Source organism: Cardiocondyla obscurior, linkage group LG06 (assembly GCF_019399895.1).
Source record: "Cardiocondyla obscurior isolate alpha-2009 linkage group LG06, Cobs3.1, whole genome shotgun sequence".
NCBI lineage: Eukaryota > Metazoa > Arthropoda > Insecta > Hymenoptera > Formicidae > Cardiocondyla > Cardiocondyla obscurior.
In genome coordinates this window covers 272203-286702 of record NC_091869.1, presented here as the reverse complement: position 1 = coordinate 286702, position 14500 = coordinate 272203, and the positions used below count along the sequence as shown (strand labels likewise).

The 14500-nt window shown below is 36.4% G+C and overlaps 2 protein-coding genes across 3 annotated transcripts; both read left to right on the top strand.

Moving 5' to 3' along the window:
* Positions 1–5184: 5184 nt before the first annotated feature.
* On the top strand, positions 5185–7087 carry LOC139103619 (lipase member H-A-like). 2 transcript variants are annotated; one of them, XM_070658473.1, is made up of 7 exons: positions 5186–5452; positions 5532–5586; positions 5651–5799; positions 5893–6135; positions 6282–6482; positions 6694–6850; positions 6944–7087. In XM_070658473.1, exons 1-7 carry the CDS (start codon positions 5368–5370, stop codon positions 6978–6980), a joined length of 927 nt encoding a protein of 308 aa, XP_070514574.1. In that variant the 5' UTR covers positions 5186–5367; the 3' UTR covers positions 6981–7087. The 2 variants fall into 2 exon arrangements, with proteins under 2 accessions (XP_070514575.1, XP_070514574.1); XM_070658474.1 differs by lacking the exon at positions 6944–7087 and having other exon boundaries at positions 5185–5452; positions 6694–6854.
* A 1773-nt stretch (positions 7088–8860) lies between these two features.
* On the top strand, positions 8861–14201 carry LOC139103447 (uncharacterized). Its single transcript, XM_070658116.1, has 5 exons — positions 8861–9236; positions 10889–10969; positions 11825–12084; positions 12290–12518; positions 12694–14201. Exons 1-5 carry the CDS (start codon positions 9051–9053, stop codon positions 13180–13182), a joined length of 1245 nt encoding a protein of 414 aa, XP_070514217.1. The 5' UTR covers positions 8861–9050; the 3' UTR covers positions 13183–14201.
* Positions 14202–14500: the final 299 nt, after the last annotated feature.

Sequence of the window (14500 nt, the reverse complement as noted above, 5' to 3'; positions counted from 1 at the left end):
GCTAGTTTTCGTGGCCACAACACGTCGGCGAAAAAGAATTGCTCTCATAGGATTTCCAAATCCCTCAAGAATAGAACGGACCGTCCGACTCGGCCATCTGTTGCACGCGAGAAATCAGAAAACATTTTCCAGGATCAAGTCGACATATGGCACACGAACAGATTTATCTTTAGAGGAAAAAATACAGTTCCGTCATGGGGCTTTGTCCGCCAAAAATGTTGAAAAAATGGAAAGAAGGTTGATCGTTCTCTATTTTATGAGAAAGGGCTAGGTTAACGCGGAAGAGAAAAAAAAATTGAATTGAGGGCACAAGAAAGCAATCGAGCTGGGCAATTTTAATTTGCTTTAAAAATTTGTTACACGATTACGGCACGTCCTAAGCGAGAATAAAATTAAGCTGTATTTTTATTATTTTATAAATTTTAATTATTATTAAGTTTTTACTTTATTTTATTTTATTTTATATCATATTTGAATATGTGTATATTACAATAGAAAATTCTTTTTTCGCAAGTTTGTCGCCTCGGTAAAAAAAATCGACTTACATTCGATGAGAGCGGGCGGAGTTCAGCTACGAAAGCCAAGAAAAGCCAAGAGAGACGAATACGATAGCGATAGAACGCGGGTGCCAGGGAAACGCGGTCGGATGCAACCGAATATTAAATATGAGCTTATCATAATTATCGATTGTGCGCAAAAGGAAATTAATTCAAGAAGTAATGAACTATTCTTATTCACGCGCGCGTATTTATTAAACGTTTTGTCGCTTAATAGTATTGTAATAATCGTAAAGCCCGCGGTATTCTGTTCGAGATTGCATTTTAGATGCACGCGCTATGTTTCAGCCCCGCTGCATGTTTCACAAAATATGCAAATCAGGGTAAACGTTCCAAGAGCGTTTCAGGCTGACGAGATTCGTGCAAGGCCCGTACTGAAAATCCAAAATCTGCACAGGGTCTCTCGACGGTGAGAGGAGTGCCTGGCTACTTAGAATTTCGAGTCACTCTTTGAAGTAACGAACCGACGAGAGTGTTTACACGACAACGCACTTATAAAACGCCGCTAAGTTTTCTATGTATATACGATCTCCCGTCATGGTATTTCAAGCCCTCTTCGCATAGCTGGCGGCATGATCTTTAATGGTGCGTCAATAAAAAGTTTAATACATCAGGAAAAAGTGACGTGTATTAAATCCTAAATGCCACCAATGTATCACGTAGCTGGCACATCGAAGTAAAGTGTAAAGCTACAGCATAAAAAAAAATAATGATTTATCTGCGACACGTGATGTATTTATAGACTATATGGATATCGCTGTAACAGCTCATCGCGACGTTTTGCGTCCACTTAATTTAATATCGAAATTTAATGAAGCTTTATCGACGTTTCTACAAAACACTTTTAATACGTAACGTTAATAAATTCTATTTCGGATAATGGGCCGATTTATTACGAAAATAATTTAAGCGAAAGATACCCTTGACGTCCGTCGAACGAATCGATACTTTGATCGCGGCAGCCGGTATCGCGTTCCAGGAAGAATAGGGCACAGAGAAGAAGGATCGTGTGCGCTCCACTGCGTATTGAAATTCAAATTAAAAATCCCGGATCATAAAATTATCTCCGAAAAACGAAAAGCCGGGGCGAGGTGCGCCCGAGCAATTTTCGAGCAATTTCGTGGTGGGCCTCCGATCCCCCTTTTCGACGTTCCCCTTTTTTGGGATCCCTCCGTTCGAGCAATCCTGCTAGAAAATAATGACCTGCGCCGCCGGCGACCATATGGTCGCGCGCGAGATCGTCTCTCTCCAAAAAAGACAAAGCGCACGAGCGAAACACGGAGCCCCGGCTTTGACGATATCCTAGATACCGCCGGACACTTCTGCTCCTCTTCCATAAATGATGGATCGACGCGCGTCTCTAGATCGAGCATGACGAAACAAGGACGAAGGTAAGAATTTCAGGACACGTCGCCTTGAATTTTCCGGATCGTTTCAACGATTCACGCTATTTCACAATCCCGCTTCTTACGCAAAAAAGAATTCTACGAAAATTAATGTATTGTACAACTTTAAACCGGAGAAATAACTAGATTAATTTATGGCGCTTTATAATTAATTTTTTTTTTTTTTTTTAATATAAAATTTCGTTTTCAATGATAATTATGGCTTTGAATTATGACCTGAGCTCATTTATATTCTGTACATGTAATTTCAATAAAATCTCGCTTGTGGATCTACACATGGCTCTCGTCTTGCCGAATTTAATTTCCGTCCCTCCCGCATTCAACGGCATTCTATTTTTTCGCTTTTCTCTTTTGTTCCTTTTCTCTATAAAATATGCTAAACGCCCGCGGAGCCACGGCGCTCCCACCGACACTGTTATTTACGAATTACGAACGTTGTAAACGATGGAGAAGCATAATGATCGTACGATGAGGTCCCGGCCAATTTCGCCGCTTCGAATTTTACTGTATAACCTTAATGCGGTTAGGCTTGATATACGCTTTACTGGGGTTCCTAGGCTCGGCCTGACTTGAGTATCCATCGCAATATTTTTTAATTTAAGATTCAAATATTGCAACACAAAAATTTCACTTACGTATTACGCATATATTCCTTTAGATACATGCTTCGAATAAAAAAAATATTTAACCTTCGTAAAAGATAATTACTTAATGCAACTAATTTTCAAAAAATTATTTCATTACGTGTATAAATCGTAACTACATATCTTTTATAAAAATAGAGAATAAAAAAATATTGCGATATTTCGCCATGTCAAGAGATTCTGTTCGCGGTTTGCGTGGTCTTTGAAACTTTTGTGCCTTCAGCGGTGATTAGGCAGCCGACCTAACAATTCTTCTTTTCATCACAAAATGGTAACTCCATTCAAATGCATGATATATACAACTGTGCATTGAAAAGCAGGTATGGCGTTCGCTGCAGCGACGGCGGCTACCGTACGTGATGATCTTATGTTAGCGTAGTGTTCGTCGAGTCTGATACGAATCGTGTGTGTATGTACCGCGAAGTGCCGGCCGTCTAAAGTTACGTACGCTAACCGCTGTCGCCACAGAAAACGTAATATCTGCCTTTCAGTGTACATACATATGCACGTGCGTGCGAATATTAACCGTGTTACCTTTTGTGGACGCTTTTGTCATGCAAGACCAAGTATTACAATTATGAAAGAGATAGAAGGAGAGAGAAAGAAAAAGAAAAAGAGACGTGCAGCGTACTAACGGCGAAGAACACGAAACGCATTATTCTTTTGTGCATTCACCAATTTGGAAATTTGCATGTGGCTTTATGCTCACAATTTATATTTTTGCGATATACATACACGCAATATATTATATAAAATAGCAAAAAAATAATTTCTGCTTCGAAAAGATAAAATATAAGAAACAAACGACGAGATATTTCTTATTCGCATGCCTGCAAACCACATTGTTAACTAACCGTATCGAAAACCTTGGTCCCTCCGTATTTTCAAAACCATCGAATAAGAATCCAAAAAAGTTTTTACAATACTGTCCTAATTTCCGTGAAAAGACAACCGATTTTAATTTATGAAGCAAAAAAAAAAAAATAGTAAAAAATATTTTATGAGACTACTCGAAAACGTATTTCACAAGAAGCATACTCGTATAAACAGTTGTGAAAAAGAGAGTTTAAAAAGAGTTTCAAAAATATTATGTGAATATCAATTTGAACACTATCTCTCTCTCTCCTCCTCTCTCTCAAAGATTAAAAGATACGGGTTTCCCTCTTTCTTTCGCTCTGAAAAGAACGCCAGTGCTCTTGAAAGTGAAAAGCTGTAAATCTTAATAATACTATCTCCTGTAGTAATATGCCATAATGCAGCATTTACAATATGACACAACGGAAGTGGAAGGTAGGTAAAGAAAGACGAAAAGTCCATTTCGCTGCACGACAAAGTCGTAAACTCTCCAATCACGCTTTTGACCCGGGTATGTCCCACCAGTGGCTGGATGGGGCCATAAATTCTGCTTTTTGAGAATTTGTCATCCCTATAGCTACGTCGATCCCCGCCAAAATCCACCTCCGTAGCAAAGTTGAAATTCGAGGCTCCTCAATAGCGACTTCCACCATCACCTGTCGTTTAGAGAAATATGCCTGCGCCGCAGCTTATTCCGCATGACGGCACAAATCGAAGAGTAAAGGAAACCGAGGCGACTACAATAAAAATTTGTCACTGCCACATTTGACGCGAAAACTGCCTTTCAAAGCTTACGCTTTCCTTCCACGACAGGACGAATCGGCCTGAATTTTCCGCTTAGTCAGGCAACGACCTTTGCGATCGTTCGACAAATGGTGCGCGAACGATATCCTGAGTCATTGTCTTCGAAACTAATTGTCGGAATTTACAGGGTATTAATTCTATTCGAGTTTCAAATAACTCTGCACCTAAAAAGCCGCGATAAAATTAATACCAATAAAAAATGTAATATAAATAATAAATAAAACTGCTGAAATATTTTTCATTGTTAAGTTTCACGTCCTAGAAATCTAAAATTCTGTATTGTGCAACTGAGATTGTGTAAAACGCGATAAGAAACCGCAAAATGTACAAAAGAAAGAGGCTGCGGTAAAAATACAGGCGATAGATAAAAATCTAAAATCTCGATTAGCGAAGACGAGAGAGGCGACTAACGAGAAAGGAAGGTTTTACAAGTTCTGCCTTTTACGGGACAGAACTAAAATCCTGGAAAATGGACATAATCGCACAGAAAATCGCACGATCTGCAATAATCTTTTGTACTCGTGGATTACAGAGCCGATAAACAATCGGTCTTCGTAAGGTATAACACGCATACACTCATAATGGAATGCGATTTAATGAATGCTGCTTCGTGTTTTTCAAGTAAAAAAAAAAGGGGGACTGTATACCAATCGGCTTATCGAATCCTAAGAAAATATTTCTACAATATATGTGTAGCAAAGAATTTTTCGTTGAAAAATATTAAAACCGCGGATATCAAATCAAAACAAAGACAACTAACAAAATTTATTTCGTAAAATAAAAAAAAAATATTGCATTTAATTAATATCTAATTAATAAAAATTAAAAAAATAGAATAAAGATAATTATATACGTGTCTTTAATACACCCCGATTACATGCCTACTTTCATTTCGCTTAAATAAATAATATAATTTGGTTTATGTCGCAAGTTGACTTATATGGAGGTGGTATAGAGGTATGTACATATATATACATATATATTGCCTTGTAATCGAGTGTTCATGTAGAAAGCCGTTTTCAGTGATTCAGTCAAGACCTAAATTAGAACCGTTTCCTCGGAGTTCGCGAACGAGTTGTTCGATTAAAAATCGCATTAAAAATGTTACCGCCAGTACGTACGTGCGTTACGTACGTTTTATTACTCTTCGCGACAAAGATTATGCACGGCGAATCATTGTGCTCTTGTAAATATATAATATACTTCACGAATTTAAAATCATTGGAGCCACGTATAAATATGTGCGCGTTGTGCTATACTTTCAGGTAATCAACCGGATTTAAACTTCGCGTCTGGTGTCAACTTTCTGTATTATAAATGGTTTGTATCCACAGCAAAATAATCAAAGACTAATTGGTAATAATAATCAGCGCGCGCTTCTTAGCAACAGCGAAGATTCCGCGACGGTCGCTTATCCCGTCACGGTACCGCAGAGGTTACTTAATATGCTGGACGATGATAAACGGACGATATTTTATGTTTATGGATACATGCAATTTCCGGAGGATTCGAATGTTCAGCTAATGATGAGAGGTATAACGTTCGCAAATTAAACGAACGACCTGTTACGTAACCCGTTATATAACCAGCTAGAAATAAGAATTAATGAAATGGTTACGTCATTAGCGCTTTGTTACGGAAAAACGGACAATGTCGTGCTACTTGACTGGAGTAAATACTCTAACGGCACTTATGCAACCGTTTTCAGAAATGCCGAAAAAGTAGGAAATTTATTCGCGCAAAGCATAAGGCTGCTCGTAGATAGCGGTCTGGACATTTCGAAAATTTACATTGTCGGGCATTCCTTAGGCGCTCATATCGCTAGCTTTGCTGGTAAATGCAACGTCTTTAGAATACCCCGTATTACAGGTATATAATTAAATTTTTTTCAATATTAGTTTGTAAAATGTGTGCGCGTCTTTTTTTTTTAATTTGTTTAGAATATTACAATTTATACAACGAATATTATTCACAGTTTTAAAGCATGCTTCAATGTAACATTTGCATTTCTGTAGCATTGGATCCTGCAAATCCTCTTTTTTATCTTCCCGGATGTTATCTTACGCGTAATGACGCGACGTGGGTTGACGTTATTCACACAGACAAAGGTGGATATGGCACCCCGGTATCAACGGGAACTGCGGATTATTATATAAATAGTGGAACTCGTCCGCAACCTGGTTGCAAATTCTTTGGCCCGCCGTTAAGCAATACCGGTAATATAATGATCAATGTAACTCAATAAAAAATTGTACGCGCCAACCTCCCTTGCAATTTAATTTTTAACGCGATTGCAGCATATTATTCATCATTAAACATTTATTAATATTAATAATAATTGCGTAACATGTTGCAAATAATTATTAAACAAATTAAATAGGCTTAATTTGCTATTTGTTCTAATTAATGTTATTCTGTTGCTACTAGATCTATGCAGTCATCAAAAGTCAGTTGAAATATATGCAAAACTGAAACGTCGACCTGCCACATTCGTTGCAAAAACGTGTTCTTCTTATTTACAATTTATATTAAATAGATGCTCGAAAGTTAATAAGATCGGTATTGGATACGCAGCATTAGATATGTAATACGCCTATACTTTCTTTAATCACTTTACATAACCAAGATAAAATTTATGCATAAACATTAAAATATAATAATTTTTTTTTTTTTGCAGACGCGGATTATTTTTTCTTCGTATAAACACCATATAATACTGTTACACCGATGTGTTAGTAAAGACTCGTAGAACATCTACCAGAAATACATTCAATTTTAATGTATAAAATTTTTAGAATAAAAGAAAATTCAATCAATAGTATTTTTTCTCGAAGATATTTTTACCCAAAACCTAATAAAAGTACGACGGAAAAATTTTAATTACCAACGAAAAGTACGTATTAAAATAAACAAAAAATTATTCTGTAAAAAAAAAGTGAAAACAGCGCAATTAAAATTAACACGATGCAAGTTTAAATCTTTAAATTATTTCACGGTACAAGCCTAATGATTAATGTGCATATAAAGGCAATATGTACGTACGCAAATCAAGGAGCAGCTTGATAATCGATTATTTCTAATTGTCGTTCTTATTGATGGAAAACTAGGAAGCTAATTAATCACCGCATAAATCACGTGTCATCCTCCGGTTCTGTACGAGGCAATGTGTGCTAAGATAATATTAGTGCGTACGTTGAAGCGAAGCGAAACGGAGCGAAGCGCAAAGCCCTGGTCCAGGTGTGAGAAAAGCGCGCGGCGCACAATGAAACGTCACTCTCGCGTCCATTGAAAAAGCCTTCGCGATCCGTGGGCACCACCCCTCAACTATGCGTTCTAGATGAATGGAATCGCCCGGGCCCCTTTTCTATTTCACCGTCCGGCACAAGCGCGAGGGATGCAACCTAGCTTTTACGTTCCTCCGTTTTTACCGTCACGTATATTTCACCCTACAATCATCCGCCGCGGACAAATACCCTTATTTGTACACATCCTGTGCATTGTGACGTAGCGCGCGGCACCCACAGACCTCGGCTTCCGGCGAGGTACGCGGGACAATCTGCCCTCTACTCGGTTTGCCTTTCCCTCTTTTATTCCCTCTTATCCCTTTCGATAGCGAGAATGGACGGAGCCAGCCTACGTATATACGTAGCCTACGTATATACGATTTACCGAACGAGGGGAAAGGAAAATACGCAACGAATTTTCAAAGTGATATCAACGTCTTCGATGGGTGGGCCCAGTTATTCGATCCGGAGTACGTCTGTTTCCGTTCAAGGATCCACATGGGATCTACTCCGTCTTCTTTCGTACATTAAGACTCCTCAAAGGACCCCGGATGTTGGATAGGCGGAACACGCCTAATTGCGCTTAAATTTCGTGACCATAATGGTAAGGTTGAAGCGTGACCGCGCTCTTCCGAGAAATTCGTAAAAACGAAGCCTATCATTATTTAAAATATTATTAGCAACATGTTATAAATAATTCATAACAATGTGCAAATTTATAAAAATAATAAATATCTTTATATATCGTGTGAAAAACGTCAAAAAGATCTAATCTAAAAAAAAAAAAAAAAAAAAAAAAAATAATAGAATTTCAAACTCAATACTTTTATAGAAAACTAATGATCTTTCTTTTGTTCGGTATTCGCCGTTGTGCTGGCAGAAAACTTTTAAAGGAAAGCACATAAAATATTTCTCACGAAAAGCCATTAACTGCTTTCTATTTGAAATTAATTCATCAATCACTATCGTAGAAACCGTTAGTCGTATTATTATCATTATTTAGAATAATCGGTTGTTAAAGTTGAAAAAAAACAAAATTAGTTTCGCGAAAAATATTTTAATATAAGTTATGAAAAATATTTATAGTATCGCAATTCCTTCAACAAACTGGCCTACATTTCATGAAGATTGAATAATTCGGTCAGAACTGAGACCTCGGGGCAAACCATATGCCGAGAGAGAGACGACGACATATAATTACGAGAGATGCTCTTCACAGTAAGTCGGGAAGGACGGGGAGGGAGGGCCAAAAACCCAGGGAGCGCGCAGTGGGAGACGCGTGGTTATATAAGGAAGGTCTCAGACCCCGAAGGACCACAGTTGCACCGAAATTTCGTTCGTAAGCCTCCACCGTCCGTGGCTCTCGCGCTCCGCCGGCACGCTGTTATCGATTAAATCGTGAAATATCTTGCAACTTTAATCGAAAAAAAGTAATAACTGTAATTTTCTGGTGGAAGAAAGAAAAAAAAAAGTGAGGAATAAAGTTCTTTGTTATCGAAGATGAGACTCAAGATTGCATGGCTTCCGGCGCTGATATTCTGCGCGACCTTGGCTCTGGTGACTGCCGACCTGGATCTCGGTCCGATTATCAAGACCGCGCAGTGCCGATCGATGTGCCTACGATATCACGTCGACAATTGTTGGAAGATTAATAAAACTGACGTGCAAATAAATCATTGCAGAGAGGTAATTAAGACACATACATCTCGGACTACGTACTTTCCTAACGAATTTTCGAATACTCGGTACAAGATCGTACGCGCGACAGTGAATTTTAAAGAGATGAAATTGAAAAATAACCCACGGAATTCGATTTTATTATTTATCGTAGACTTGTGATAGAATAAATGTTAGATCTGCCGATGAATCTTTAGGCGGGTTGGGATTTTATGGGGAAAAGAGTACCATAGAAAATCACCAGGTGTGGTCACCACCCCCGAGCACATATGGGCGAGAATCATAGTTAGGGAGACGTTCAACAACGCAAAGGCGTTGCTCACTTTACGCTAAAGGGGGTGTCCATTAATTTCGGGAGATCCATCGATTTCAATGTCCCACGAGACGGAGGGGGTCGGCATACAAATTTATGTACGGGCCCCTGTGACGAATACGGAGACGAAGGAACGAGGCGGGATCTCGCATTAGAATAATGGCCTGCAGAGAAGGCGGGAATAAACCCTTAACGAACACTATACAGCTAGACACCTCTCCTTCTTAAAAAAACTCACTAATGGTGACGTTGAAAAAAAGGGGAAAGATTTTTCTTCGCAATTTAATATAATTATTTCAATTCCAAGAGTAATTTAATAAGAATAAAATTCCGTTGTGTCAAAATATTCGTAATATGTAATTAATTATGAATAAGAGTTGTGCGATATAAAGTAAAGTAAAAAAGAAAAAGTATTTCGAATACATTATTCATACTGAATATTATATCAATTCAAAATACGTGATATTTTATTTTGCTTAGAAACAAATCCATAAAGCGTGCGGTATATTTTTTTAAATTAAAATTTTTTTTAATGTAATTAGCATCGAAATAAAAAATTTAATAACACGTCAATAATATAAAAAACGTATATATCCCTTGGAGCTCGAATTTCTTTCGGCTTAAAGCAAGGGAATACCTCGACATGGCTTTTGGGAAATGTCATTAGCGAGAAACCACGGGGCCTTTCGTTTCTTCGAAGCGGAGAATCGGGCTTAGCAAGGGTACGCGACGAAGAAGGGTAATCGAGAATCAAAAGAGAGAGAGGAAAAAAGTGAGGGAGAAAGATAGACTGTGAGAAAAAAAAAAAAGGGGGAGAAAAAGAATTTAGGAACAGGGCGAGTCCACTCGAGAGTCGGTACCCCAATAAATATGAAGACAACGACAACGACGATGCCTGTTGTGCTCGGAACAGGTTGGAGCTAATTCAGTTCCTCTCCCCTTTCCCCCGTTCCCCCTTTTTCTACCTTCTTTGCGGAGTTTCGCCCTCTTCCTCTTCCCTTACTTCTTCCTCTCTCCTTAAATCGCTCGATTCAACGTTTTTTATTCTGCCCTACCTCGCGCATCAAACTCCCTCTTTTCTTCCTCTCTTTCTCTCAAACTCCTCTTTCTTCTCATGCATCCGATGCATGCAGCGAAAGATTTTTTATTTCGTCCTGAAAGTCTCCCGTCTAGACTTCTCAATTAAAAATAAAATTAAATTAAACGAAAACTTAAGTTCAAAATTTTTAAACTTTATAAACTAAGAAAAGAAAAAGAAAAGAAATTAAGAATATGAAAAAGACGTAATTATTGAGAAATCCATTGCCTTAAAATTAAACGAGACTTTTACTTAGATTTCTTTTTACAGTGTTGGGATACTTGTCAAGTTCTCTATTCGTTGGAGAAAATAGATCGATACATCACGTGCGCTCAGCAAAGTTATCAAGATGTAAGTAAACGAAGCGTCCAAACGAAGCGACTTTTCTTATTATATTAAAATATAATATAATTACTCATTGCAGGCACTTTAATTATTTCATGTTACAGTATTCGTCTATTTTGCTTTTAATATTTTTGTATATAATAATTGTCACGATAAAAAATACGAATAACGTATTATAAAATTATAATAGTAAAAATTATTTCCATTTATATCCGAGCTATCTTTCTTTTTTAATCTGCTTAAAGCGGATTCGCACACCGTTTCAGATCGTCATCTTTGATCATAGCTTCATCTTTCTGAGGCTTTTATGAGTATGCAGGTAATCTAGGTCGATCTTTCTAGTCCTTCATTACGCCTCGAAGCGAGGGGGAGTATAAGTCCATCCAAGCGCGATGAAAATCTCGATTGTCGTTTAAGAATAACTCTCGATTCTACGGGAAAGAACGAAAAATCTCGCACAAAAAGTCTCGTAGAGGATAAGATCCTTAAAAACGGTTACCTGCTACTTTTCAGAGAGATCCAATCGCATAGATAATGCTAGCACGCCAGTACAAAAAATAACCCCGACTTCTTTTAAATGTTTGAAAAAAAAAAATCTATACTTTCTATTTCTTTTTGTCAATTTTACTTTTTTTATAAAAAAAAAATTAAGATTTGTAAAGTGTTATTCAATTATAAGAAATAACTATCCAAAAGAAGTTCTATTAATACGTATATAGTAGAATGTCATTGTTATCTGAGATAATAATTTTTTTTTCATTATAATGTACAAAAAAAAGCTAATATAATAATATATAAAATAGACATAGTACATTTCTCGGGTGCATTTCTTTATCGCATACTTTTTTTTCTTTTTTTTAGTGCCAAGGGTGCAAAACTGCCTGTACATTTTTTGAAATACGCCAGATGGAAGAAGAGAAATACGAGCCGAGCAAACTGCCGGCACCTGAAGAAAACGAAACTATCTACGTAGACGATTACGACGTCGCCGTGCTAATGACGAAGAATTCGGCGGGGGCATGGGAAGAAGAAAATTATTACTATGCAAAACAGCAGCTTACTATGATACCGGGCAGCTGGGTCATCGTCGTCACAAGCGACGGCGTGGTCAAACACTACAGGTAATTAATTTCTCGTCTTCAACATATGTGCCGTCATGTAGATATTTTCACAGTAAGAACATTTAGAAGAAACTTGAAATAAAAATCGCGAACGGTCTAAACAGAGATAAACCCTATATACGAGATTAATCTCGATTAAAAGAGTTGGTTTTAATTAAAATTAGAAAAAAAAATATTATTAATAAAATTATTTTCGTTATTGCAGTTGGGAAAAGTGGAGGCCGAAACTACAATCGCTCAAAGCTGGCGGTCCTCTCTATCAAGCTTACATTACGTGGCACGACTGGCGTATTCAATTAAAAAATCAACGCAAAAAGAGCCTAAATTATTTTAAGACCATTTTCGAAAACTCAGCTGCAAAGAAGGAACATGCCAAATCGTCTTTCGTCGTTACCTGGCAGGAAAAGACAGGAGACGGTATTACGGGCAATCAGGTAATTAAATAATTTTTAATCAAACATTTTGATTATTATAATTTAAAGATTTTGTGGCGATTGTAACGAATAAAATTTTATTTTATAAATAACGTTTAGAAAACATATCCAACTCGGATAATTAAATTAATTAAAAAATCGTACATCGGTATCAAGTTCCATTCTAATTTTACAGGTAACGGACAGCGAATCGGCACAGATTTCTTTACCGTGCGGTAAATATTTGGTCAGAGTGGCCACTGACGACGGCCCCGGTAGCTATCCGATCACTATCGAAACTGGGGACTGCGAGATTTTGAATCAAACGTCGTTTTGGTATCTAAATAAGCATGCCATCAACATAAAAATGTACATTTACATTCTGCCTTTATCGGGTATATTAATATCCTGTGTTATCATGCTGTGTTTATTTAAAAAGTTTCGAATAAAGCGCGGAAAAGAGAGCAGAATGGAAGAAGGCTGCCTGACGGAGTCGGAGAAAAGGCTAATGAAGGAAGGAATCCTAGCAAAGGTACAGAAGAAGCCGACGAATCAAGAAGTGCTAACGTTGTGGTCTAACTGTGGTCACACCGCAGTCGATCCGCCACGGATCGACGAAGCGAACACAAATGTTAACGAAAGTGTAAGAACGCAAGACGCGAAATCTGTGATTCAGAAAACTTAGGTACTCGAGTACTTCTTTAGAAAATTTGCTGGAATCTTTATCAACCCGCTTAACTAAGCGAGAACAACTCAGGGACTTTACTTGCTCTCGTTAGAAAGCACGATCTCTTTCTTTCAACAATGTACAGAGTAAAAGATAAATCGTATATTTCACGATTCTCTGCAAACGAATTATCTCAATATTTGCGCACATTATTTACACTGCGCCATATTTATAAAAAAGTTTAACGATAAAGTCGTTTAAGGAAGTTTTTTTACCTCACAGCAATAGCCAACAGATAAATATAATAGTATTTACTTACGACTATTTCGAAAATCATAAATTAAAGTTACTTTGTAAAATAAAGTATGTTGTAAATTTTACGAGTAAGCAAATAATTATATAAATAAGTAAAAAATAAATAATTTGCATATTCTATCTTTTTTGGAACTTTAGAAAAAAAAAAAAAACAATTCTGCAAAATTTTTTAAAACGTACATTGTATTGAAATTACACATATAGATTTGTTAATATTTCAGTAGCTACTTCCTCTTTAGGTAAAATTGTTATAAAAAAAAAAAGAGACAGAATATGTGATTGTAAATGCATGTGTTGCGATATACATCAAACGATATTTGATGGTATACGCGCGCTATTAAATTATGTAGCAATATTTTTGTAAATATTTTATTATAAATAATTATGTATAAGTAAGCGAATGATGTAAAAAGATCACATGTACAAATGAGAACTTCGTATTATAAAGTATACGATCAATGAAGAAAAAAAACCAGCGATATTAGGTAGATTTTACAAACTTATGAATATTAATTACATTTTAATAAAGTACATAACATGCTGTGCTAGCTCAATGTAATGCAACGAATAGACTGAATTTTAAGAGTTCCTATTGCCGAAAGTTGATAAGCAGCATTGAACTCTAAATATTTATTTGTAAATATACAGCTGCTGTCTTGTATAATACTGATACGTATAATACCATTGTATATGTAATAAAATGATTACGTTTTAACGAAAAATCTTATTTTATTTTAAACATTATTTGTCTACATATACGTTATACAACACGAGTATGAATATTTTTAATAATATTCAAAGTTGCAATTTTGCTTTTTCGTTTTTAATTCGTTTTTGACAAACAAAAAAAATTAATTTTTTTCTAATTAATTGAACACAACACAAAACTTTTTTAACGATTTCATAAAATTTAAAGCATACTTTATTTTTTGGAAAGTAGAAATCAATTATTTGTATTATTAAAAATTCTTGTCTAAACTACATATATTATGTTTATTTAATAAATATAATTTAAAGTTAT